This window comes from Crocodylus porosus, unplaced genomic scaffold (assembly GCF_001723895.1).
Source record: "Crocodylus porosus isolate Cpor-Errol unplaced genomic scaffold, CroPor_comp1, whole genome shotgun sequence".
Lineage (NCBI taxonomy): Eukaryota > Metazoa > Chordata > Crocodylia > Crocodylidae > Crocodylus > Crocodylus porosus.
The window spans coordinates 48,126,567-48,153,095 of record NW_017728909.1 but is presented as its reverse complement, the minus strand read 5'-3'; the positions used below and the strand labels follow the sequence as shown (position 1 = coordinate 48,153,095).

Sequence of the window (26,529 nt, the reverse complement as noted above, 5' to 3'; positions counted from 1 at the left end):
GGAGAGTACCACCTCCCTTGGAAGCCCATTCCACACTTTTGGCCACTCTTATCATCAAGTTTTTCCTGATGTCTAACCTAAATCTACTCTGCCAGTTTGTGACCATTGTTCCTTGTTACCCTAAGAGGCGCACCTTTCCTGTATAAGTTTTGACTTCATGTCATAGACATTAGGCCTGGAAGGGAGCTTAGAAGATCATTGAATCCAGCCCCCTGCCTGAAGGGCAGGAAGTCAGCTGGGGTCATAGGATCCCAGGAAGATAAGCATCCAATTTACTCTTGAAGGTGTTCAGTGTAGGTGCTTGAACCACCTCCGTGGCAGGCTGTTGCAGACCTTGGGGTTGCCATTCGTAATGCTTGCTTTCCATCTCCCAGTCTTTTTATCACGGCTGAAGGACCATCTCATTCTGGAGATGGCTTCAGAATGTGGGTTCGTGTCTCTAGCTGATGTGGTATATGAGGACCAAAAGCACTTGTTCAACAACAGTGGGAAGCTAGAAAACTATGAGAGCAGTTGCAGCATAGCTGAAGCATGAGGGAAGGAGGAGTCAAACACTCTTAGATCCCCTGATTAAACCAGGCCTGGAGTACTTAAACTCTTCTCCTTTTCTCACCTGTTAATAGCAGCTGTAGATAATAGCTTGTGAATTCTTGCAAAAAAGCAGTGTCTGAGAAATATTTACTTAGTCCTTATCCCCCGTGGCTGACCAATCTGCTTACATATAAATGGCCTAGTATGTGATTTGGTTCTTATTTTGTCACCATCTGTATAAAAACTCCTTTCATTTGTGCACTAAACAGTCTTGATAGCAGTTGACCATTGAGCTTCTGCTGTTGCATGCACATTTTCTCCTGGCAAAATCTGACGTGTGTTTTCTTGGAGTGGTGAGGTGTATGTGCTAGGTTTCGGATCCTGCAGGCTTCAATATTGGGCTTTGTTTCATGCAGAAGCAAAAAGCACCTCTTGAGCAGCCACTTCATTTGTACCAGAGGGGCAGAGTGGTGATCTTCTTTTAAAGTTCCAGGGTGATGCATTTAGTATCCTGGATTCAGGAGACCAAGAAGTCTCTTTTTAAGAGGAGGACAAAGACCTAGAATTTAAAGTGATATAATCAGTATGACATGCTTATTGCAACCTGACTTCTGAAAAAGCATGCTGTGTTTTGCATACAAACAATTTCTTTATGACTGGCTGACTGGACTATAAGATCATTTGACCCAGAATAAACAGTTCTCATTTACCACTTGGTCAGCTTTTTCTGCTTTTTGGACAACTGTTTTAGAAGTCATGAGTCTGGGAAAAATGTTCCATGAAAAGGACTGGGCTCAACAAGTCTGGATTCAACATTAAACTAAAGTAAACGTAGCATTTTTCTTATCAGTTTTCTCCAAAACATAAGACAATAGTATGAGACTTCACACTTGCATGTATATTTTTCCACACTCTCTATAAAATGTGATTAATAAAGATAGCGCCGTAAACTTTGGCATTGAGCCTTAAAATAAACACATGGGGTGAAGTAAGACAAAGAATGTGTTGGTGAAACAATACTTTCCACTGACACTTTTTGCATTGTAGGCTGCAGTGCTCCTTTAATAATGCTCGTTCCATACAGCTTTGTATGATACTGATCAAAATTTATTGCTAGTGGTTTCCTGAAGAGCTATTTGGATAGGCTATGCCTCAGTGAAACAGCTTTCATATGTCCTGTAACAAATCCAAGAGTGTAATGGAATAGGTCATTTGTCTTGAGTCTTTAACATGAGATGATTTTTTCATTGAGTTTTTTTTGTAGGGAGAAAAAAAATGACTGACTTGCTTTGGGATTCAGGTTCCACATTTAGTTAGATAAATATACTGATCTGGAGAGTGATACCAGAAGTGTACTGCGGTTGTCAACTGTTTTCTCTCTGCCTTTTTTAATGAGGCAAACCAGTGTCTTCTTCAGCTTTCCCCCTCATTCATTGTCGCAGTGATGTCTATTAGATCTTCTGGTCTAATGGGTAAGATTTAAGTTTTTCAGCTGCAGACTGAGTTATACTTAGGGATACTACATAGAATTTTATGCACTTTAAAATATTTATTTTAGAGGGAGGATTACTGTATTTATCCAAATTCAAGATGACAGAATGTAAAAGGACTCCCCCCAGCAATTGCATTTTATACCTAGAAACTTCATAAATGTGTCATTTTTAAATGTCCCCCTCCCCCCCCAGGCAAGCAGCAGTGGGAGGAGGCAGGCAGCAAGGGCATCAAGTGGCTTGCCCCTTGTTGTCTGTTTTTTGCCCACCCTCCCCTTCCTGCACCTGCCTTGACCTCTAGCACTTGCCCCCCTACTTCCCCCCATCCCCTTCTTGGGGATTTGTTAGCAATCTTCAGATACCTGAAGGGTGATTGCCAAGGATCCAGGTTTTCAGTTTGCCATGGTAAATTGCAGATTTTCTCCTTCAAAGTAGAAAAATGTGGGAAATAGCAGGTTTTCCCTTGCAGGCTGGCAGAGTTCCAGCCTAAAAGGGCCTGGGAGGAGTGGGAGGATTGCAGTGAGGCAGGGGGTGCCATGTGCATGCTCACGTGCATGTGGCAGCCAGGCGGCATGAGAGCAGCTCCCCATAGGTAAACCTGGGGTAGGGAGAGAGGGATTGAGGCCCCCATTGTGAGGGAGGGAGTTGGGAAGGGCTGGGGTTAGAGCTGGGGCTGTGGCCCAGCCAGGGTGTTATATGGGTTCTTGGGGCCCAGGGCCTAAATGCACAGCTGCAGGGCATGGGCAGAGAGCAGGATGGAGTTGTGGGCAGCTTGTCCAGGGGATGGCAGGGGGGCATGTGCCCCCCAAATTTGTGTGCAGGGCAGGGGCAGATGCAGGCTGCTTGTTGCAGGCTCTCTGGGCTCACACCCAGCAGCACTGGGTGTGGCAGTGCAGAATTTTGCCCCCTGCTGCTGCTGAGTGGGCAGGGGATGTCTCATCATAGCAGTGCTTGTGAGTCAGGGGTGCGGGGCACCAGCAGCTCCCAGGGGGCTGTGGGCTGGGGGTGAGGGGCAATAGCATGTGCAGGTCATCGGCATATCAGGGCTCCTCAGCCCCACAAAGTAGGGGGTGGGGACCAGCCACAGCTGGACCCATGTCCTGACAAGTGGAGGGGGCAAGGGGAGTTCTGATTTTTCTGTGATAAACCCAACATCAAATGCCAAAATATATAGGTATTTAGATTTTTATATTATTATAGTGATTTGAGGCACTGGTAGGCTTTCAAATTGCTTTAAAACTGTAAATATAACAATAAAACATTGCATTCAATGGATACTTATAGTGGCATTTCATTTTAATCACAGTAAAACACAGATTTGGGGTGGTTATAATTGGAGAATTTGCAGTTATTTTAAATGGAGAAAACCAGGATTCCTGGCCATTTACACAGAGGATGTAGATAGGCTTGTCTTCATGGCCGTAGGGGACAGGAGTAAGAAAAATGGCTTCAAACCTCAGCAGAAGAAATTTAGGCTAGATATTAAGAGGGTGGTCAAGCATTGGAACTAGAGAAGTTGTAGAATCTCCATTTGTTTGCTGGGAGATTGTCAGGGATGATCCAGCCTTGAGCTGGACTAGATGACTGTATGAGGTTCCTTCCAGCCCTGCTTTCCTATGATCCTAAATATGTTTCTGAATTAGAGTTCCAATTACATGTACATCTTTCCATTTTCCTGATTTTGTTATTTAAAAGAGATTTATTTTTGTAAGTTTCTGATGTTACTGAGGAAAGTAGGAAACACTGAAGTGTAGTGTGACACTGGAAGTAAATGCCCCCTTTTGAAATATTCCATTTTTATGCATAGGGTACAATTAAGAATGTGTTTGTCAGTGATCCATGGAAAACTGATGCACAGTAATGACTCCTTTGGTAATGATTTTGGTCTGCAGTGTTGATGAGCACTGAGATGTTTCCTACTGTTGGCAGGTATTTTACTAACTTCTTTGATTCTTCTTGTTGCAGAAGTTATAACTGGGTAATGGTATTCTAATTACAATATACAGTGTAAACATTGCAAGCAACAAAAACTTGTAATCTTCAATGTATTTGTAGGTGGATGGAGGTCTGTTTGCGTGAAGAACTGCCCCCCACTACTGAGCTGGAAGAAGGGTTAAGGAATGGAGTTTACCTTGCCAAACTAGCCAAATTCTTTGCCCCAAATCTGGTTTCAGAGAAGAAAATCTATGATGTGGAACAGACTCGTTATCAGGTAACTAATGTTTAATTGGGACTGGCTTAAAACCAATAGTAAAGGTCAATATCTACTGTTCTTAGTGCTATCATGCGTAGTCCAATTAAATAATATCATCAGGGCTTTACAGAAAGGTATTACATACTTTTTTTTTCCCTTGTATCTTTACATTTTTCCTATGTTAATTGAATATATTGTGTCCTAATACACAAACTAGATTTTGGAAAACTCTTGTTTTCATTTACTTTTTAGGTAACCGGTTCTGTGTTTTGTATCAACAGTCTTACCTCTTTCTCTTGTTCACTACAGCTAAAGGAAGCTTATATAAAAGTGTAGTCACCAAATGAGGAACAAACTTCAGTGCTGAAAAGCAGGGAGAGGGCAATATAATAAATATTTTGTAGAAAAAAACATGATAGTTGTCCACAGTGACTCGAAGGAAAACCTGTTCTCTTAAGAAAAGGGGTTGCTGTTTGTCGAATGACAGCCCAGTAGGAATGGCAGGAGGCACGATTGTTGGGAATCGGGGATCGTATTCCGTGGTGCTATTAAATAAACATGCCAGAAGCCATGGGTTCCTTTTCTTACTGGATTGTAACTCGACAAATGCTAATCCTTTCTGTTCTTAAGGGAACGGGTTTTCCCTGGAGCTAATGTTGTGGACATCTAGCATGTTGTTTTCTGAAAAATATTTTTTTTTTATTATATAGCTCTCTCCTCACTCTTGAGTACTACAGTTTGTACCTTTTTGAAACACCAGGATTGCCCAGTTGCCTGCACATTAAAGTTCTGGAGCACTGAAACCTTGGTGTCGGGAAGCCTCTCCCTTTATCCTGCCCCAAGATCTTTAAAAATGTGTGCAGCCCAGCTTCCTGGCACTCTTTTTTGAAGTGCCTTGCTCTACAACCCCACAGAGCAAGGCATGGAAGGCTGCTAGGTGTAGGGTTTTCCAGGCTTGTAGCTGGGGAAGTCTCTTGGCTTCCCCTGCCTGAGAACCTTGCAAACTGATCCCTGCTTCTAGCATTGGGACTGATGCTAGTCCCCTTCACAGTATTGGTCCTTTTCCCCAGGCTGCCGACAATCAGCTGATTGTCAGCTTTAGTATGGGGGTGCTACATGCTCAATTTATGGTGTCATACAAACAAGTCACAAAGATGTTCTGTGTATTTTATAGAATATCTTTGTGGCTGGTTTGCCACTTCATGGCACCATAAATTGGTTGTACACGTTAGCACTGAGACTTTATGGTACAATTTCAGGTGGTAATCGTGTTTTAAGTATGATGTATACCAGGCATCTGTAGCCCTTTAGGAATGCACACGAGCTTTGATGACATTGTTAATAGGCACTTGTTTATAATCTTATGTTGGCAAATACCCTCCTTATTAGAGCTGTGTGTTCAGGTTGATGTCTAACTCTGTCGTAGGGCAGCAAAAACAACTGAAAAAGCAAAATGCAGGATGCTTTGGGTACATTGATAAGGAATTCAGGTAGCTTTGCTTATTTTTGGCTGCTATTTTTTGTTAATTAACAAAAGGAGGCTGAATTGGGAGAATGGATACTTTAAAGGAAAATGGATTTGGTGTGTTTTAGCTTTTGTTTTTTGTGGGTATAAAAGTAAGTTCAAGAGTTCTTTTAATGGAATCTTGATTAGAACTTGAATCTTGTTTGTTTTTATAACCAGACTTGGAAGGTAAAACAGCATTCCCTGCCCCTCCAACCCTCTTAACTTCTAAAACTAGAGCAGGTTTTTGTTCTCCTCTGTCCTGCCCCTCCAGTATTTATTGCTCAGTGTTAAATTGATTGCCTTCTAACTGTTGGCAGGGAGGGAGGGATCTTTATCCTGAACTCAGGGCTTAAAGTAATTGAACGTGTAACTACTTCTGTTTAAATACACATAGCGTCAGATTCTATTCCACTTCTTATGCTGTGACTAAACCCACTTAGTAACCTCGATGCTGTCCTGGTCCACTCTGTTTAAATCTGTAAAAAAAAAAATTGTTAATACAGAACGTTAGATAGGCATGTCCCCTGTACTGTTGTTTTTTTTCCTGTGGCTTAATCTTAGTTAGAAAATGATATGTTCCAGAAGGTGAGAAAGCAAGGCTGCATTTTTGCTCTCCAGGAGTTGACAGAGTAGGGAATGAATGATCTAATGAATTTAATATTGTTTGAAACAGGAGGGAAAAGTTCTATAACTTTGTTTCAATATTTCAGGGAAGTTTCCACTCTTCAAATTTTGTTTTCCTTTAAAAACAAAAAACAAAATAAAACCCTAGGTTTTTGTTTATAAAATGACTACTGAAGTCTTTTTTTATACTGGCATTTATAAACCAGTCAGTTTCTTCAGAATAGATCCTTTTTTAACTTGGAAATAGATTTTCAGGTAAAGGGCCTGTTCTGTGTTTGGGGGATGGAATGGGGAGTGCAAATGTGATTCTATTACAGTAAAAATCAGTCCATGTTAAAGATCTCAACAAAAGTTATCCTCTTACTTATTTACTAAGTTACTGCATTGCATGCCTTTTTCTTATTATAGATCAACTGAGCTATTATGGATTGACAGGAAACCTGCGATTAAAATATCACTTTTGCTAACAGACCCCTCTCTCCTAATTACATTCAGCTTTGTGCATACAAAATAAAAGCCTATTAAAAAGCAAGAAAGCATCTATAGCATCTTCCTTCTCTTGGCAGTGAGAATCTCTAAAAATAGCTGGAAATGGGATTGGGGCACAGACTGTAGATTTACAAAATTTGGCTAACAGTGAGGTGTGTTTTATGTTACGCTTGAAAAGAATGCAATATTAACTCCGGTTTCTATTCCACATAAGGAAAATTTTTAGAACCTTTTCAGAGAGCAATACTAAATTGTGAAGCAAGAAGAATGTGTGACAGGAAAAAAGGGTAATTCAGAATAAGTAAACTGTTTCTTTAATTTTTTTCCGCACCCTATCAGAAATCAGGACTTCATTTTCGACACACAGATAATACTGTGCAGTGGCTAAGAGCAATGGAATCCATTGGTCTACCAAAGGTAAGCATTTAAATGTTATAATGATGATTGACCCAAGGGCAAAGTTGAATAAAACCGTAAGAATTTTCTCTTAATTTTCTTCAATATGAATAAGTCAAAGCTGAATAGGTACCAGAAAAGCTAATTGAGAAGAAGGGTATGCTGCAAGTTGCAGTATGTTAATTTAATATGTTGCTATACGTTTCTGAAGAAGATGGATTCTCTGTATTTGTATATTATGGATGTAGGTTCAGATGCTTCCCTCTTCAAAATGGAAATCGAAGGCTGACAACATTGGGCACTGACAGACGAGGGTGGGGTGGGGGGAAAAAAAACCAAACTGTTTACCAAAAGGAGAAGCGCGTTAATTTGACCCAGCTGTGCAGCATCTGTATAGATTGGGCATTTATTTCAGTGGGTCTTTTTGGCACTTTTTTATAAAGCTGATACATGTCTGATCTGGGCATGTGCTGGACTCGGCGCAGGAGCATGCCAAGTTTAGTGTCGGGGTTTTTTGTTTTTTGGTTCCCCCCATGTCTGTGAGCAGCCATTGTTCTCAAAAATCAGATTTATAGACAATTTCTAAATAAGGGCCTGAATGATTAAAAAGGGTTGGGTTTTTTTTGTTTCTGTCTGAGTTTTTGCTGCTTTGTTATGAATCTCCCTCTCGCTCTTTTTCAGTTTCTCTCCCATTTTTTCTTTTCTATTTATCTTATTTCCAGTTGTCCTGAGTGTTCTTGAACAGTAGGGATGTCTACACCTCCTTCTGGTTCTGTTAGCAGTTATTCTGTCACCCCTCCCTCCCCTTACTTTCCCTTAAGCTGCCTATCCTGTCTGTCATCTTCACCCACCCGCCACCTCTCTAGACATTATTCTCTTTTCTGTTGCCACGTAACGTCTTTTGGGTCACAAATCTTTCATGTAGGACTGGATGAAAGCGTCAGCCAGGTCTTCTCTGAAGAGTGTTTTAGTGGTCTTTTTGTTTTATGTTTTTGTTTTGCTTTGGGCTTTTTCAGCAGCTTAAAACCAATGGCATTTAAATTCCCCTTTGCACTTCCTAGCTAATTAATTAGTTGGCTCCTTCAGGAGTGGAGGAGCAGCTGCTAGCATCTCTGCTAGATGCAGAGGGAAAGTTGTTTTTTAAAAAGAGCTACTTCAGAGACGGCTGCATTGGGAATGGTGGGAAATAAGGGCAGCAAGAGCTAAAAGACCATTCACTTGGCACCTCTTCAAACTGATTTGTAAGCAGAGACTTAAGCCATAGGCTGTGCTGAAATATGAAGTTTAAATTTGGAGCCTGTGCTAGCATTGTATAGCTATGCCGCCTTTAACTTCTGTTTCTAACTCTGCTTGCCTTGTTTATCTACTTGGTGATTAGCCATGTCAGTTCATCAGGCACCAGGACACCTATACATGTGCTTTGACACATTCTGATTAGAATGTGTTGAGTGTTGTAATCTGAACTTTCCAGCATGCTGCAGCATCCCATGTATTCAGCATCCCCATGTTTCAAAATGGTGGTGGGTTGCTTTAAAGCTCATTGAACAAGCTTTAGTTACAGCGCCCCCACTGCCATTTTGAAACACAGGACACTGAATACATGAGACTCTGTGGGCATTTTAATTTAAAGCAGCTTCCAAGAGCCACTGTAATTTGAAATGCTCCTTGCCCTTACCCTCTCTATGCTAGAGCACATGTAAAAGCATCTCTAGACTGCCCCATTTCCACTATCCATGTTCTTCTGTCTAAAAGGTTTACTTGTGGCAGGGCTCGTCTGTGCCTAGGAGGATCACATACAAGCAGGGCTAAAAGGTTCCTGAATTTGCTAGAAGTGTTGAGATGGAAGGATTGTGTGCTGCTTTTGATATAGTCTTAATTTTATATTGACCTATTTTATTGAGGATAGAATGGAAGGTTTTCACAGTGAATTCCTGGTCCATATGGAAGTATGCTTTGCTAATATTCTCTGCCTCCAAGAAGTCTCTTTCTTTTGTCTTGAGAAACTAAGCTGAAGTGATTTGAACATCATAGTCCATGCCAAGGGCAACTAATCTCCCATTCTGGTTCTACCACTAGCTTTAAAATATGATTTTGGCCAAGTTGCTTAACATCCCCGTGCTTCAATATTCTTCTTTAAAATTAAGATAATGTCTCCCCTGAAAGCATGTTGAGGATTATACCTACCTTTGTAAACGCACTGTGAATTAGTTTGTGTGGTGCCCCCAATATGTAAACCCTATTTGTATTAGACACCTGTTATTTGCCCTTGGATGGGAGTTTACAGTGCAGCTTTACAATTTTCTGCATAAGAAGTATATGATTAAAGTTTTAAAACTGTCCTTAACCCTCAAAGTTAGTTACCATGATCTTTGGAAGTTTATTTGAAGCATGTAATTACAAGTTGATCTTTCTTCTATAAAGTAGGTAGGGTTTATAACTATGAACAGGGTTTTTGTGTTAATAGACTAATTCTCAAAACATTTAAAATATGAAAACTGTTGATAAAACTAAACTAGTGCAGTACCTCAAGTGACACTTGTTGATAGATGGTTATCCAGAATTAACAGTTTAAGGGTGTTTCTAATGTGGTATCAGTTAAACTAAGCGATCTGGATAAGGAGGAGGATAAGAGAATAACTGTGGTTTGTTTGTCTTTTTTAAAGATCTTTTATCCAGAAACTACGGATGTCTACGATAGGAAAAATATACCTAGAATGATATACTGCGTTCATGCACTAAGGTAATTGGTGATGGAAGTGGGGCAGGAGATGTTTCAAAGATGTAATCATTTAAGCCATTATGGATCCATAGTCTGTCAGTGAAACTTAAGTTTATTAAGATTTTTTTTTTATGAGAACTGTTTTAAAGATCAATTATCTGCTAAGTTTTATGCAATATTTATTAACTTGAGTTTCAGGTCATGAATTTTGAATATACCATGGTTACCCTATCTGTTCTATTATTAACTATACAGTATTATGGTGATTTGTAATATATGAGGGTAGCAGTAGTCTAAAACCATGTTGTTTGGTCTCTGCTGTCTAATGTAATCGCAAAGTGATTTCCTGAAGCTGACACATGGGGCTTTAAATGCTGAACAGCACAGACAAAAATTTTGGGCTGAGTTCCATTCCAGTGATGTCACAATCTTTTATTCAGCTGTTGCAGAAAACTCGGTGTGTGTATATTGACAGATATACATTTGCTGAAATAACTGAAAACTTAAGTTGTTGATACAATTGTTAAAATATATTGTCTTCATCATTAGAGAGATGCCTCAGCTCTGTCTATTGTCTGCAATACCAATGTAATGATTAACATCTTCCCTTCTTGAATGAAACTTTCCAACAGTTTGATCTTTTGGTTTATTCATCTGGTCCAGAGGATGTATGCCAAGGCCTCAGGGCTCATTTGTGTCATTTCTTGGACTTTGGTCTGTTTTCCTTCAGTTTCTCTCTCAAACCATTCTTGCTGCATATTGCACTTTTTGTCTTTATACTTACACCAGAGATTTTGCACTCTTAACCAGAAATGAAAGAGTGCTCTACAGCAGTTCCTTGTCCAGCCCTCCTTTAGGTGCTTCCTGTGCTGCTTGGAATATGTGCCCAATGTCTGATCTGTCTGTTCTTTCTCTGCTCTTACCTAAAATCTACCATGTAACAGATTTTTACTGAAATGATCTTGCAACTTGCACCCAGATGTACAAAAGAAAAAATAACTCAAATGTTTTAAAAAATATGAGGGTGCAAAGTTAGCACTCAAGTTAGTTAAGGGTGAGAGACGCACTTTTTGCCAGGGTTTTCCATATCTTTCTGCTCATAGAGGAATGATGAGATGCAGGACCCTTGGATTCTGTTCTGGTTTCCTCAGGGGAATTTATTGTACTTGCTAACCCTTCAGCTCCTTTTTTCAGATTCTTTTCCCAGTCAGTCCTAGTCCAGATAAAAATGCTTCCTCATTTCATGTCCCAGGACAAGCATAGGGATAATTTAGAGCACAGTGAAGACTATATTCTTTTTCTTGGTATCTGTGGCTGCTGTTACAGCAGCTGGGAACACCAATTACTAGAAGATTCCTGCTCGACATCCTGCATTTGTGGTGTTGGAATATGCTGAGTGCAGATGAAAGCCATGGAGAATTTAGCTCTTGGATTCCAGCACAACTCTGAGCATGTGGTGACTAAGATTTTCACCATCTTGTAGCCTGGCCAAATTGGGCACTTTTTTTTTTGTGAGAACCAAAATGATGGCAAATTTTCTCTTCCTCCTGTCCCCAGCTAGATGTGAAGATTCCTACTCCAAAAAGTGGAGGAGCTTACAAACAATACCACTAGGGAAAAATCTTACATGGAAAGAACAGCCAGTCAATTTTAAGTGAAACTCCTCATGCTAGGTGCACCTCGGAACCAAATTAGTTTTGGAAAGCATCAACCCAAATGATTAAAGTTCTACAAAAGCTTAAGCAACTGAAAGTCTTGCAATGGGAAGTATTCAATTTTAACTGGAGGTGGTGGGCACTATTGATTTAGCCTGTAGAGTGGAATACTTTATCACATTTACAAATTTTTGGGGGGATATTAATTCTTGGGTTTTAATCTTATTTTGAACAACATGGAGACTGGGGGAGAAGGGTGGGGTGTTTGTGGGGGGGGGAAAGAGGGATATGAAGATACTAGTGGCCCTAAGCCAGTGGTACCTGGTACTGAGAAGTGCAGGAGTTAAAACTCTCCAAAGTGAAATGTGGGAGGGGGAGTGACTACATACTGCAGTATGTAGGTGAATGTGTTGCATGAGCTATGATTTGTAAGAAAAATGTATTCAATGCATGCATTCTGAAAAAATTAAACCCAGCAACTAGAAAAAAGTGCAGGTGCTAAGCTAAAGAGCTGCTTAGGGCTCAAGAGCTCTGGACCGAGGTGTTACTGCACTGAAAATAAAGCAAAAAGATGGCTACTTTCACTTCGTTTGCTGGCTTTGGTTTGACCAGCAATGTACTGTAGCAGTGTATACCTTCATTGTTAGGTGCATCATCATCTTCATTTCTAGTGAGGAATAGCTTTATCGCTAATTTTTTAGTTCCATTCTGAATGTAGCACTTCATATATTTTATATTCCTTTATGTGTGCATGAACAGCATAAAAGGGCTTAAAAAGCGCAGCCATGAAAATACAAATGTCTTTGTCTGTCTCTTCGCACCAGCTTTTTTTCTAAAAATTGGTTTGGACTTGTCTTGTGGCTTCTTCAGGCTAGGAGCAGCTTGACATGAATTCAAAAGCTTGTGACACTTGCTGTTTGGGAGTCTCTATAAATTTTCCTCAGAAATACTTACCCCAGTAAGTCCATCTGTCTAACCGAGCTACTCTTAGGTGGTAGAACTTTGTTCTCTGAAGCCTGTTAGCTTAACCTTAACATTCAAAGGCAAATACAAAGTCGCAACAAAAAAGTGCAGAACAATGTGTACTATCTTCCAGTGAAAATATTAAAATGCTACAACCTTCTTTTGTTTTGGAGTACCTTTAGTTTTATGTAAGAGCCAAATGAAGTGTAAATTCTAGGCACCATCTTGTGGTTAATAAATTTATCCAAACTGAAGAGAATAGTGCGTGCGTGTGTGTGTTTTGTTTTAAATGATAAATGGCAGTCTGTGAGGTTTTTAATTTCTTCTTCTTTACATTCAAACCATTAGGTCCTCTATGGACCTACTTGTGGATTTTTGGTGATCACCACTCTTACAATATTTGCTGGGTTAGCAGTGGTTACCATCACTTTTTATTCATTTCATGGTATTCAAAATATGGCTGGCATTTTGCAAGACGAGGCACATTGTAATGTCTTTGAAAATTTGTGTCCATTTTCCCTTGAATATTGTAATCTGCATGAAGTTAAAAGGCGAATGAGGCTAACAAACCACACTAGTTTAGGGTTTGTTTTAGGTAGAGGGTTTTCTTATATTTAATATCCCACTGCATGGTGGGAATGCTGCTATACTGGAGAATCTTGAGATAAGCGACAGTGGGGTTGGAGGCTTCAAAGAAGAGACAGCTTGTCTGTGGTGATGAAGTGAGGCCCCCTGCCCCACATAATTTAATATAGAAAATATATTTCTTATACACTCTTTGAGGTCTTTCATAAAGCTTACTAGTAATTGAAAGAAGACAGGTTTTACTTGTGCTGAAATGTGTGGAGAGGTTGAAGGGTTGTCCCTTGCAAATGGCAAAATAACCTTCTCCTATGTTAACAGAACAATGCATTTTGAATTTTAAAAACTTGTTTAAAAACTGGGCTGAGCCATACTTCACAAAAACTGTCTCGGTTAATTCAGTGTTTCACTAGTAAATTCCAGAAACTCTTAGCTTTTTACAAATAAAGACAGGCATATGGTTGGAAGATATAAATACAATATGAATTTACTCAGCTGTTATCCAGATGGCACTGTAGAGCTTTAGGAGTAATTAGTATAGGTTTTCATGCTGCAATGAAATGAAAATACAGGATCCTGGAGAGCATGCTTGTATTGAACTTCTTGCAGATTTCCCAGAGCAAAAGTGTTTAATGACCTGAAGATGACTACTATTATAATAATTTGGGGAGGGCTTTTAATACATATAAGAGAGGTGGTTAGCTGTTAGTCTGAACTGGGGCAGAAGGTGGGGTAGATTTTCACCTTAGCCTAACTAAATTTTTAGATTTGTAAACAACAGCTTGCATCATTGGGTCCCTTCTCAGCATCTGATAGTGAGCTGCTGCTTACAGGAGCTTAATCATCTGTGATCTGGTTAGTCTACAAGGTGCAAATCTGCCTTACCTTCTGCAATATACATGGCCGGTTGTCTGTATTTAAATGTAGTGTAAATAAGGAGGTATAAGTGGGATGCTAGTCCTGGGCACTGACTGAAGGCAGAGTTGGGGACAGTACAGAACTGCCCAGCTATGAGTCTGGTGTTTTAAGTAAATACTAAATGTATTTGGCCTTAGGAAAACTTGAATTGAAACTGTTTTCGTAATTAAGAGTATATTCCCTGAGCTGTGCCTGAAAAGGATTGTTGCATCTCTGTAAGTACTGCCCAGGCCATCAAGCCTCAAAAACTAGTCAGATTTTTTTTTCATCAGAAAATCTTAATATTGCACAGTATTAACCATTTTTATAAAATACAATGCTTTAAGCTGAACAGTACATGGATCCCGATTTTGTATGTATTGGTTATAAAGACAGTTGTCATCTTTCATAATGTTTCAGGTACCTAGGCTGTTGAGTTTTCCTTAAATCCCTGATATAGGAGAATTAATCTGGGTTCATGATTTCCCTTTCCTTATTTTTTGTTTAGGCAACAAGTCCCACAGTCACAACCTCTTTCATATTCATATTATCTAAAAATGTAGGTAGAAAGAAAGCTGTAGGTCAAAATTATTCTGTATTTTTCTGTGGAAATTAATTTAAAGAACAAGTTTGTTCTAGTGAGAGGGGTGTTTAATAGAATATACATATCTCTATTTTAATATATTTTTCTTCTTTGTAGTTTATACCTGTTCAAACTAGGAATAGCACCACAGATCCAGGATCTACTAGGAAAAGTAGACTTTACAGGTAAAAGTGGTGGTTTATTTTTTTTAGTCACACTTGGTTTCTTCTGTTGTATCAGTTTTTAAAATCTGCTAATATTTGTTTCTAGCAAGTACTTCTACTCTTCAGTAGAAGTAGATTTCTTCTTTTTTCTTCTCCAACCAAATTTTGCATGCATCTTAATCTCAGTGAACATGTCTACATATGCAGTTAATGCAACTGAATATACTCTGGCTCAATTTGAGCCGGAGACTAATTCTGACATCACTGTCTACACATGTGTTTAAGCGCAGTAGTTTACTGCACTACTGGATACCACTTGTATCTGACAGAGCTATCTGGCAGTGCAGTAAATTGCTCTACTGTTCCCTAATTGTCATGCATGTGTAGAGGATGACACTTTACTGGACAACAAACTTTAGTTTCTGTAGATGCATCCAGTAGGTGGGAGACTACTGTTCTTAATTAATGTTAATCTTTGAAAGATGTTGAGAGAGAATTTGTATAGAATATTTGTTTGCCATCAAAACAGAAAATCTTATAAAAACCTATAGTTTAGCCAAGGCTTGGTTCTTTAAAGTTTAAACTGAAATTATACTTATTTTACTTAACTATCCAAAATGGAAAATCTTAGGACTTTCATTTTTCTAAGTTTTTCCATTTCTTCTTTTATTTATTAATTTCCCCCTGTTTTATAGAGGAAGAAATCAGCAACATGCGAAAGGAGCTGGAGAAGTATGGTATACAGATGCCATCTTTTAGTAAAATTGGTGGGATTCTTGCCAGTGAATTATCTGTGGATGAAGCAGCATGTAAGGTTTTGTGTTTAACTGTTTGCCTGTTAATATCTAAATTTATGGAATACTTGCAAAATGGGTTCATGCTTCTGGCTGTGATTTTAACTAAGGTGTGGTAAAGCTTAATTATTTGTAAATCGCTTAAAGGATTTTGAAGTTCTTATGGGTCAGGTAGTATAATCATGGCAAGCTGTTTTATTATTTGACTTTAAAGCAAACTAAAATTTCCAGGCTCTAATTTAAAACACATTTTCCTACACTTGTTTATGTGGGGTTATCCCTGTGAAGTTTGCATATTGTAGGTTAAACTTGTATGATTCTGAAAAGAGAGCTTTCAAAACATGGTTTATAGGGAGGAAATTGGTATGGTGTGCTATCAATTTTGTACATTTTCTGAAGCCCAGTTGCTATCAAACTTTACAGTTGTTTCCTTCCTCTAGAGACACAAAAGAGGCCATAACTTCCTTTCCTAAAAGCTTTTTATAAAGTATACTGTATACTGTTTCCTCTGAACTTCAGAGGTATTTTTCTTTAACTATAGAAAGTAATCTTTCCTGAAAGTAGTCCTCCCTAGGGTTGAAGTGTGCAGTAGAGCGGCATGCTCTTCCCCAGAAGAGGAAGTGCCTGTTGCATCATGGGAATCTTGTCGCATACTTGGGGTATTAGCAGATTCCAGGGAGGAGGCAAACTAAGTTTTTTGAAGGAAGAGAACATGTACACACAGTGTGCCACCACACAATAAAGCCTGCAAAAAGGACACATGAAATGATTTAATAGAAAAATGGGCTAGAAAGGACCTCAAGAGGGTGCTTTTTCATGTCTTGGATATAAATGCAGAGGAACCCTGTTGCTTTCAGCAAATTGAAAAATACATTTAAGGCTATAGAAAAACATGCCTGTTAGCAAATTTGAAAGGAGTATGCACTAGCTGTTAAGCGCTGTTACATCACATGGTGCTGTAGTCATACTGGTTAGCTAAAATGCTGCAACTCTGTAATCCGGAATGAAACTAACTCCTGTTCCATTTGGCATTTAAAGTAGCAATGATCTAGCTATATTTGTACAGTTATAAAAGTGTGCAGACAAAAGTTACAGGGCTATGGCTTATATCAGTATCATTTTGTGCTCATATGATTGTTACATCTATCAATACTTTTTTTTTTCTCTTGTCAGCACAGGGCTTATTCTCTAAAGGAGACTCTTTTTTTTTCTAATACTTGTTCTAAATGTCCCACTGGGGTTTCTAACACTTCTTTCCATTAGTAGACAAATTCAGAAATGATCACATCATGCTATCATGTTTTTCATTTATTCAACCTTTTTATTTTAATTTCATCTTTCAGATGTAACTTCATATCCCACTGAACCATTTTGTGTATTTTGTTTTATTAACTTGTCCTTGTGCATATCTGACTCACTAATAAAAGACTCCCCTTTTACCATTTAACATTATTTTACATCTTTATAGACTTCAGTGTTGAATGGCAATCTCTAACACCCTCACTTGAATAATTAATCCTTCTAGACATCAGCCAAGTGAAAGAACAGTGGGCACCTCATTAGGACATTAGGTTACAGCCCAGCTGTAACCTAGTGCAATATAATTAATTAGTAAATGACTGATAGATATGTGATGGAGGGCAACAACCATTATATTTAAACAACTGCAACAATCCGATACCCATCCAGTATAAACAACAATACAACAGATCAGTACTTATCCAAGAGAGGTTGCCAGAGCATAAGCAGAAACATATGTAGCCAGTAATTGCTGCAGCACCCCTCGCACCACAGATCTCAAATCCCCCAGACCCTCACCCTGCACATGCACACGCATTTTGGTTCCCCAGACCCTCACACTGTATATTCTGATTCCTGCCACTTTACCATGTGGCTATTGGCTACTCTGGGCCTTCTAGGCTCAGGTGTTCCAGGCACACTCCAGGTAACTATGCATAATCACCCTGGCTGCTTCTCCATGATGTCACCCAGGACAGACCAAGCTGCAGGGGAATGCCCCCTCATCCCTTGCACAGACCAGGGATGTGAGGCAGTATGGCTGGAATCATCCTAGATATCCCCAGGATAGGGTGAGCTGCGAAGAATGCTCCCCTCACAGACCCAGGCTGACCTGGGGCTGTTCAGTGCTGGGGAGGGGGCGTTGGGGTAGCTGTATATAACAGTCCCAGACTGTTCAGGCAACAGCAGAAATTCTTTGCCACTTCAAAGGTCTTGGGTATTATACAAGAAGGTGCCCTGCAGGGCTCCCTAACAGCTCACTGATAAGTAGTTCGTTTGGGAGCAGAGGGCTGTGAGATACTGGGAGTCCTTAGGACCCTGAGAAGTGTTCATGTGCTTAGATTGGTACTAGAAAACTTCTCAGGAGAGAACATCCTGTTTGGGAGTCCTCTCATTCCGTCTCACAGAGAAAAAAACACTAGTCTTTTTTGTGCTTGTATCGACTCTTTTCTTCCACTTGCTGGAGAGAGACTGCTATTGAGAAATAAGGCAGTTCCCCTTTGTCATCAGAACTTAGGCTTGCTATCCTTGCTTTCCTATCTGGGGGTTGTCTTGCATTCAGGTGGTGTCTTCCACTCAAGTGGAACTTTGTTCTGTGGAGCTACTGCTCCATTTGTTCATTCTTCTGTATAGCCTTTCTGAGAAATATAGTGTAAAGCCACTGTCCTTGTTGGTGCATCTATTATGTCCATACATGACAAAAAGCCCTGCCAAAGAAGTTCTGCATCTCTCTTCCCCGCCACCCAAAAATCCCTCCCTACTTGCATTGTCCATGTATTTATCCATAGCAGAAGTTTTCTATAACAAAATAAAACTGTTCTTGATTCCTTGACAGTAAAGTAACAGTCTTATTCATAAATGCATTCTGGAAATGTACTGGGAGAGGGTTGTGAGATTTTTTGAGGGGGAAAAGTTGTTAGCAAAGCTACATCTTGGCAAATATTTTGTCCGTCTGTGACAGTATTTAGATAAAGCAGCAAGAGTGAATGTGTTAAAGCAAATATTTTAAATGATTGCATATATGTAATCAACAGATGTTCATTTAAAACGCATCCTCTATTTCTCTTCTACGTGAACTTTTGTTATGTATGTAATCATTTACATGCTTGTAAAATAGCAGAAGTAATTTTTTATTTATTTTAAACAAAAAATTTACAGTGGAAATTGCTGGATGTAATGGATTTTACTCAAGATTGCACCTTTGTTTTCTGTGCCATGTGAGAGAATAGAGAAGAATTTGGATTAGGAGCAATTTCTGGTGGATCATAGGGCAACCTGAGCTTTGCTGTTCATGCTAATATGTGGCTGTAATTGGCTCTACAGACATGTGTAGAAAAGTGAAATTCCTAATTCTTTTTTTCTGTTGCTGCCCTAGTTCTCCCAGTCTTATGCTTAAGTGTTTCCAATGATTTGACCAGGCTAGGTGCAAAGAATTGAAAGATGAAAACTGGAACTCTTAATTTCTTCCTTCAGTAATTACACACCTTTTTTCAAGAAGGAGAAAAACGATGTCTAAGATTAACTTTTCTGGTTTGGAGGTTTTAAGTTTTGTTTTTTAGTTTCAAAAGAAGCTACACAATTCTTAAATCTTTAAAAATTTTAAATAGTGTCATGTAACTATTGCTACATCATAAATCTCCTCATCAAGTAATACACTCCTTTCCACCTCCGTCCCCTGCTTTTTAAAAATAGACATGCTTGATCCAGAAGTACTTCTTTGTTACTTCTCAGAGTTTAACTCCTATCATTCCTTTTCAGTGCACGCTGCAGTAATTGCAATTAATGAAGCTATTGAGAAGGGAGTAGCAGATCAAACCATTATAACTCTGAGGAATCCAAATGCAATGTTACTAAATGTGGATGAGGAACTTGCACAGCAATATCAGACAGAACTCCTGGAAGCTAAAAAGAGAAAAGAGGAAAATGCAAGATTGAAGGTATGCAAACATATTTAGATTAGTTAGCGTCCATGAATTTTGCATATGCTTGATCATTTGGTTATACAGAGCATTTTAAATGGTTCTAGGATTGTGTTTATAAAGTACTGCTAAGCTAATTTGGTGAATTATTCTTATAGTAAAAAAATACAAGCTGAAGACATTAATAGAAGCATAACAGCATACAAGTTCTATGTATTTTTGCACATAACACATGATTGCATTTGAAGGGAAAAATAGAAGACTGACTAAGAATCTGCAGGATCCCCTTTATTTTTCTATTTTACAATTTGCTCTGTAGAAACCAGACTCTCTGTTTAGCATTAACTAAAAGTTGAAATAAAAATTCTGTGGATGTGAAATCAGTTAAGTCAACAGACTTAACTGAATACAAATTACTCTTGCATTATTTCACAGTAACAGAATAAATCTTGTTTTCTATATTTGAAGCTATGCAGCCTAACTACAAGGTTCTTCTCAGAAAGTAGATGATGCTGAAATGTAGCACAGCTGGGTCCACAGTTTAAGCCTTCATGTTTTGGTTGATAATTTTTTAATAGCCCTTATGTGGAACTAGTAAATCTTTGAACTGGTAAAGTTTTTGTTCTTTTAGAATGGCACAATTTCAGAAGAAGAAAGAGATGTGTATGAAGAACTGCTCACACAAGCAGAGATCCAAGGCAATATCAACAAGATCAACAGTAAGTTGAATTTGGTTTTATGTGGAAGTTTTGCATATGGTACCTACAAAATATAGATGACTTTTTTTTCCAAATTCAAGCTGGCCAGACTTAATTTTACAGAAATACGATGAATTAAAAATAAAGCAAAATTAAAAAAGCAAACATTTTGTTAGTATTACAGCAGCTGCTTTAGACTGCAATGTCTTGCTGCTTTTATCACCAGTCTTTTCAGGTGATAATATCTTTGCTGTTAGGACTTCTTGACGCAGAAGCCATTGTTTCACCTGCTCTGTTTCTCTGTCAGTTCTTGCTGGCTTCAGAATACTGTGAATTTTGAACCCTCTTCTAGATGGACGGGAAATTCAGGCTTAAGCCCGTGTCCTTGAAAAGTCTGTGGGGACTCTGTCCAAGGCCCTTAGAAGGACTGGTGCTTTAAGGTACTGTCCTTTGCTGGATAAAGACTGCTGTTAAGTGCCTTGGTTTAGAGAGGTAGATGCCATCAGCAATGGAAATTTTTAGCAAAAATGTGTGCTATTTGTAAGCGTTGTTTTCCTTTCAGTTCACATGGCTTTAGTCCAAGTGAATGAGGCTATTGACAGGCAAGATGAAATGGCACTGATGGCAGGTTTGAACCACCCTGCTCTGAGCTTACTTGAAGTTCTGCTGCAAAATTCCTCATGGTACCTAGCCCAATTGTGTGATTCTAAAGAACAGAGAATGCAGGTAACTGAATGGAACATGTTTACGTGATGCCTTAGTTTGATTTCACCCTGACCCCATGATTTTTGTGAAATAGGATTTTACAAAAGATTGCAGGCTAGTATTTTCCTGAGCACTACAAAACTACTTGCATCCACTGTAAAGTGCATGATGCGTTAGTGTAAAGTTTTAAATGAGTTGCAAGGAATTCTTTGTATAGATGGAGTTCACTTCCTAATGTAAGTGTTTTTTTCTCTTGGAAGTTAAGTTTCTTAAAAATTTTAGTATAAATGCTAATATGAAATAATGGTGAATGAAGACCATTAGGAAGTACCCCTCTGCTTAAGAGGGCAAATAATTTTTAAAATAAGGTGGAAGTCCATAGAAAAAAATTAGCATTGTTTTTGAATGTACTGCTCTGCTATGTACATAGAAAACATCATGGTAGATTCCTGGTGTATGTCATAATGGAGTTTCTTCCTCTCCCTCCTCCAAGTTTTTAAAAAGACTTCATTATGCTTTTTTTTTTCTGATCTGTCAGATAGCAGGGGTTCCAATTATGCTCGACAAAAGTGAAATACAGAAAGTCGTTAGTGTGGCCAATGTGGAGGCTGAGGCTCACAAGCTTAGTGAGTAAATGTTTTAATCTCATTTTCACCTTCACCATTTTGTTACCTTAATCAAGCTGAAGAGTGAGATCCACCTTTCCTTGCATGCAAACATGGTTTCTTTTATACACTGAAACCACATGCATTGCATTTTATTTTTGTTACTGTTCTTCTCAGTGTCACAATTGCCAAGTCACCAATCTGTGCTGCGTTGGATGTATTCTTTTATCTAAGGTAGTTAACACTGTTCTCTTCAAATAACTGTTGGCTACTAGTGGACACACTGGCTAAAACTGAACACCGTGCATGGCTTGGAAGGCTTGACTAATACCTAAACTCTCCCAAGTAGAAACTGTTGATATTTTGTCTGAGTTAACAAAATGATCAAATTGAGGAATATTTTACAGTTTTTTTATAGGAAAGCAGGTTATTTTGCATTTTGACGCCTTTTCTTCAATCTAGCCTGTTCTGAGACTCTTAATGTAAAGGTACAACTGATAAACCAACAACCATTGATGCATATTTTTGAAAAATTGTATTAAAAGGGGGCTCTAAATTTGCAGTAGTGCATGTGTTAGCTTCTCTGGCTCGCCTTGCCTGATAACATATGCACTAGGATCTCCAGCTCTGGATAAACTGATGTACTTGCATGCTGTCTGTGGCATGGCTTAGTGGCGGGGCTTTTTCTATTGCATCACTCTTTAATGTCTTTCAATTCAGTTGAACAGCTCTTCTGATATTATGCAAAAATGTGGTAGGAAAGCATACTGGGCCATGTTGTAATATATATCTATGTATGTTTGTTGTCTTTCTAGTCATAGAAAATAGGATTTTAGAGTGATCAAAATATGATGAACATTATTTCCTTCAAGGAGTTGCTTTTTGGTAACGTGAAACTCTTAGACAGGTTGCACTAACTGTATGGGATCATCAGTGTTTCTTAGGGTTGGAAGGATGTTGTTTTCTGTGTACCTTGCAACCGAAGTGACTTTTGTGTGCGTCTGGCTATTTAAGTTGATTGATTTCTACCTTTTGTAATTATCAATTTTTTTTAGGAGGGAGGGATGAGGTTGGAAGTGGGGGAGAGGGAACCAGACATTTGCAAAACTAGGAATTCAACTTGGCTGACTGAGTAGTACCTCTTCAAGTATTTTTAGAGTTGTAACAAGTTGACCAAGATACAAACCAAGCATGTAAATACCTCTGCATCATGTTATATCTTAATGCCTAAGATGGTTGGTAAATGTCTTTGTGTGCTGCAGACAGAATACTGGGTGCCTGATTCCTCACCTGGAATTTTGGCCAAGCCATGTAATGGCATGTAGCCTTAGTGAAGGCTTTAGTTACTGTTACTAGCTTGAGTGAGTGTTTGTTTTATGGTTACTTTGAGTGTGCTGCAGTTTTAGGAGACTTTTTTTTTTTTCTTTCTTTCTTGTTTTAATTTCAAGAGTAGGTACAAGACTTAGACTTGGTCCACAAGGGTAAATGTACTACTCCATGGGCTTGGACTGCTCTGAAAACTTTCTAGGTGATTAGGTACTTTCTGCTGTACCGTGAGGAGCTCCACCATATGTTTGCTGCCTGAATGGCACGTACAAAAAGTGCTATTGACTGGAGTGTGGTCCTAATTAAACAAGTGACTTGGTCACAGACCTGGATACAGGGGAGACCTGATTAGTAGCAGGAAGATGTTGATGATGAAAACCACATTGCTAAATTTAAAAGGCATTTACTGCATCCATTTGTATTATACTGTAATGTCATCTTAAAGTTGCTGAATAATAATAGGTCAGTAGGAAGGCCAGAGCTAAATCCTTCCAGCCACTGGTCACTCTGTTAGTCGGTTTGAAGCAAGAGAAATACATTTTTCCTCTTAAAAGGAAGAATTCAAATGAGAGAGATGCGCTGGGGGCGGGATAGAAACCAAAGCCCTGAGGTAAGTGGAAAAGTGGGTGATGTGGAGGAAGAGCAATCAGGAGGGGACAACAGGGGAGATGTTCTCATTCTTTCTGAGAAATCTGGGCTATTGACTAGTTACCTTGGGTGTCTGTACATGAATGCACAGAGCCTGGGAAACGGGTAGGGAGAATTGGAATTCCTTGGACACTCATGGAACTAATGACATGATCAGAATAGCAGACTTGGTTGGGATAGATCGTAGTACTGGAGAACTGCTGTGGATGGGTATAAACTGTTCCGGAAGGACAGCCAGGGGAGGAGAGGAGGAGTTGTACTTTATGTAAAAGAGGCATATGATTGCTCAGAGCTCCAGTATGAAACTGGAAATAGGCTTGCTGAGACATGTCTGGGTTAGGGTTGGAGGGGACAGCAACAAGGGTGATGTTGTGGTGGACCTCTGCTATAGATCACCAGGCAAGGACTAAGTGGTAGATGAGGCTTTCTTCCAACAGTTAACAGACGTTTCCCCATCACAGGTCCTGGTTCTCATGGGAGACTTCAATTACCCTGAACATCTGTTGGGAGGGCAATACAGCGGTGCACAGGCAATGATGGAAGTTTTTGGAGAGTGGTGGGGAGTGCTGGAGCAGCCAACTAGGAGCTGTGCTCTTCTTGACCGGTTGCTCAGAAACCAGAAAGAATTGGTGGGGAATGTAGTAGTGGATGGCAGCTTGGAAAGCAGCGACCATGAGATGACTGAGTTCAGGATCCTGAGGAAAAATAAGGAGAGCAGCAGAGTAAGGACTCTGGACTTCAGAAAAGCAGACTTGGATTCACTCAGGAAACTGATGGACAGGATAACCTGGGACGCCAGACTGAGGGGGAGAAGAGACTAGAACAGTTGGCTATACTTTTAAAGAAGCCTTACCGAGAGTGCAGAACAAACCATCCCCATGTGTGGGAAGACTAGCAAATATTCCAGAAGACAGGCTGGGCTTAGCAGGGATCTCTTCAGTAAACTAAATCACAGAAAGGAAGCTTTATAAGATGTGGAAACTTGGACAAAACAACTAGGGAGGAGTATAAAAGCATTGCTTGAGCATGCAGGGATGAAATCTAGAAGGCCAAAGCACAATTGGAGTTGCAGCTAGCAAAGGATATGAAGGGTGATGACAACAGTTTCTACAACTGTCAGTAACAAGAGGAAGATTTTTAAAGTGTGGGTCCCTTGCTGAATGGGGATGACAGAGGATGCAGAAAAGGCTGATGTACTTGATGCCTCTTTCACTTCTGTCTTTACAGGCAAGGGTAGCTCCCAGACTATTGCACATGGCAGCAATGAAAATAGTGCGTGTGGTGGGAGGGTTGTTGCTGATGGGGCACAACTTTTGAGGAGAGGTTGATGGAACTGGGCTTTAGTCTGGAGAAGAGAAGACAGGATTTAATAGCAGCCTTCAACTGCCTGAAGAGGGGTTTGAAAGAGGATGGAGCTAAACTGGTTCTTAGTGGTGGCAGATGACAGAACAAGAAGCAATGGTCTCAAGTTGCAGCAAGAGAAGTTTAGATTAGGTATTAGGAAGAATTTTCTCACTAGGAGCATAGTAAAACACTGGAACAGGTTATACAGAGAGGTTGTGGACTCTATCCTTGAAAGTTTTTAAGACCCGACTAAACAAAGCCTTGGCTGGGATGATCTAGTTGGTGGGGATGATCCTGCTTTGAGCAGGGGGTTGGACTAGATGACGTCTTGAGATCCCTTTCAAACCTCATTTTGTACCTCACTGAGCTGGGTTTAGTCTTCTGCTTCTAAAGCAAGTACCTTAACAGCTCTGAAGAAGTGGTTGCCATTAATAACCCTGCCCTATGAAAGCACATATGTAATTAAGATATGGTGGGTGTTTTTAACTAAAATCAGGGATCCAGCATTGTTTCTAATCTCTGGCTGCCTTGTCCCCCACCATTGGCTATCAGCTCTGATTTCAGGAGGGATTCTTAAGCAAATAGCTAGTTTTAACCACAGGTTTCATTTTGAAACTAGGGGTTCTGGTATTCACATGCAAGCATATGCTTAAGTTCCTGGTCAAATGAGCCCCTAGTGTTTTGTAGATGTATTTCAGTGTCATTTATATTGAAGAAGTTCCTGGAATTCTCAGCTCCTTGAATCTTTCTGAAGCATAGAGTGATGTTTCCCCCTCTTCCCACCTAGCCTTTTCTTTCTCTCTTTGCAGTCTTCAGGAGCTGCCTTCCTATCTTTGGACTTCTGTCATGGTTTCTGTAAAAACCCTGCAGCCTTCCTACCTGAAGTACAAACTGTTCTTCTGCTGTGGTGGAAGCTGCCATTCTTGCTATTAAAAAGTCTAAAGGAAGCTCCCTGGTATCTTTTCGCTGGGCATCCTTGCTTTAGACCAGGAGTTGGGAACATTTAGCCTGTGAAGTCAGAGGGCTAGGGCTGTGCTTCTTCCTCTGGTCTTTGTCCCTTCCTGGCCTGAGCAGCAAGGGGCTAGGCAACTTGTAGTTGTGCCTGTGCTGCTCTTGCTTCTCCCTGTCGTTGTCGTCCATCTGTTACCACCCCTCCCCGCCTCCCCCCCAGCTAAGGCTGCAGCATGGGCACAGATTCTATCCAGTGAGGAATTATGCCAGGGCCAGGCAGATTACAGTTGCACCTGTGCCACAGCTGGGAGATCCAGAGAGTGGGGGGGAAGAGGGAGAAGCACAGTGTGGACATGGCTTCCAGTTTTCCAGCCCTGGCACAGCTCCCCGCTGGCTGGAAGCTGCATTTTGCATTCAGAATGGGGTATGGAGGGCTGGAAGCAGCAACAGTGGTATGGGTGCAGCTACAGTACAGGTGCAGGGAAAATTTCCCCCAAGCTTTAAATGCATCACCAAAGACACCCAGCTTGCATTGGACTAGATCCAGGTTGTTCAAGGCTGCAGCTTGAAAAGCTGCTGGCCATTGACTTGGTTGCTTTTATGTAATGCTTTCATAGCTATCCCATGGCTCCCCCTGGTTCTCCAGGGACCTAGCAGACCACCTGATGCTAAAAAGAAAGGCCTACAAAGGATGGAGGACAGGATTCACCTCCAAGGAGAAATATT

At 39.9% G+C, this 26,529-nt stretch overlaps 1 protein-coding gene across 4 annotated transcripts in view; it reads left to right on the top strand.

The window, feature by feature from the left end:
- The window catches only part of IQGAP2 (IQ motif containing GTPase activating protein 2), a 157,147-nt gene that overhangs the window by 65,817 nt on the left and 64,801 nt on the right, over positions 1-26,529 (top strand). For 2 of the 4 annotated variants that reach the window (XM_019532220.1, XM_019532218.1), the window contains exons 2-10: positions 4,077-4,233; positions 7,175-7,252; positions 9,895-9,971; positions 14,748-14,815; positions 15,490-15,603; positions 19,366-19,544; positions 20,158-20,245; positions 20,787-20,950; positions 21,468-21,555. In XM_019532220.1, coding sequence (XP_019387765.1) covers positions 4,077-4,233; positions 7,175-7,252; positions 9,895-9,971; positions 14,748-14,815; positions 15,490-15,603; positions 19,366-19,544; positions 20,158-20,245; positions 20,787-20,950; positions 21,468-21,555 — 1,013 coding nt within the window. The remainder of the gene's footprint in view (positions 1-4,076; positions 4,234-7,174; positions 7,253-9,894; positions 9,972-14,747; positions 14,816-15,489; positions 15,604-19,365; positions 19,545-20,157; positions 20,246-20,786; positions 20,951-21,467; positions 21,556-26,529) is intronic. The other 2 variants (XM_019532223.1, XM_019532219.1) reach the window with 1 other exon arrangement.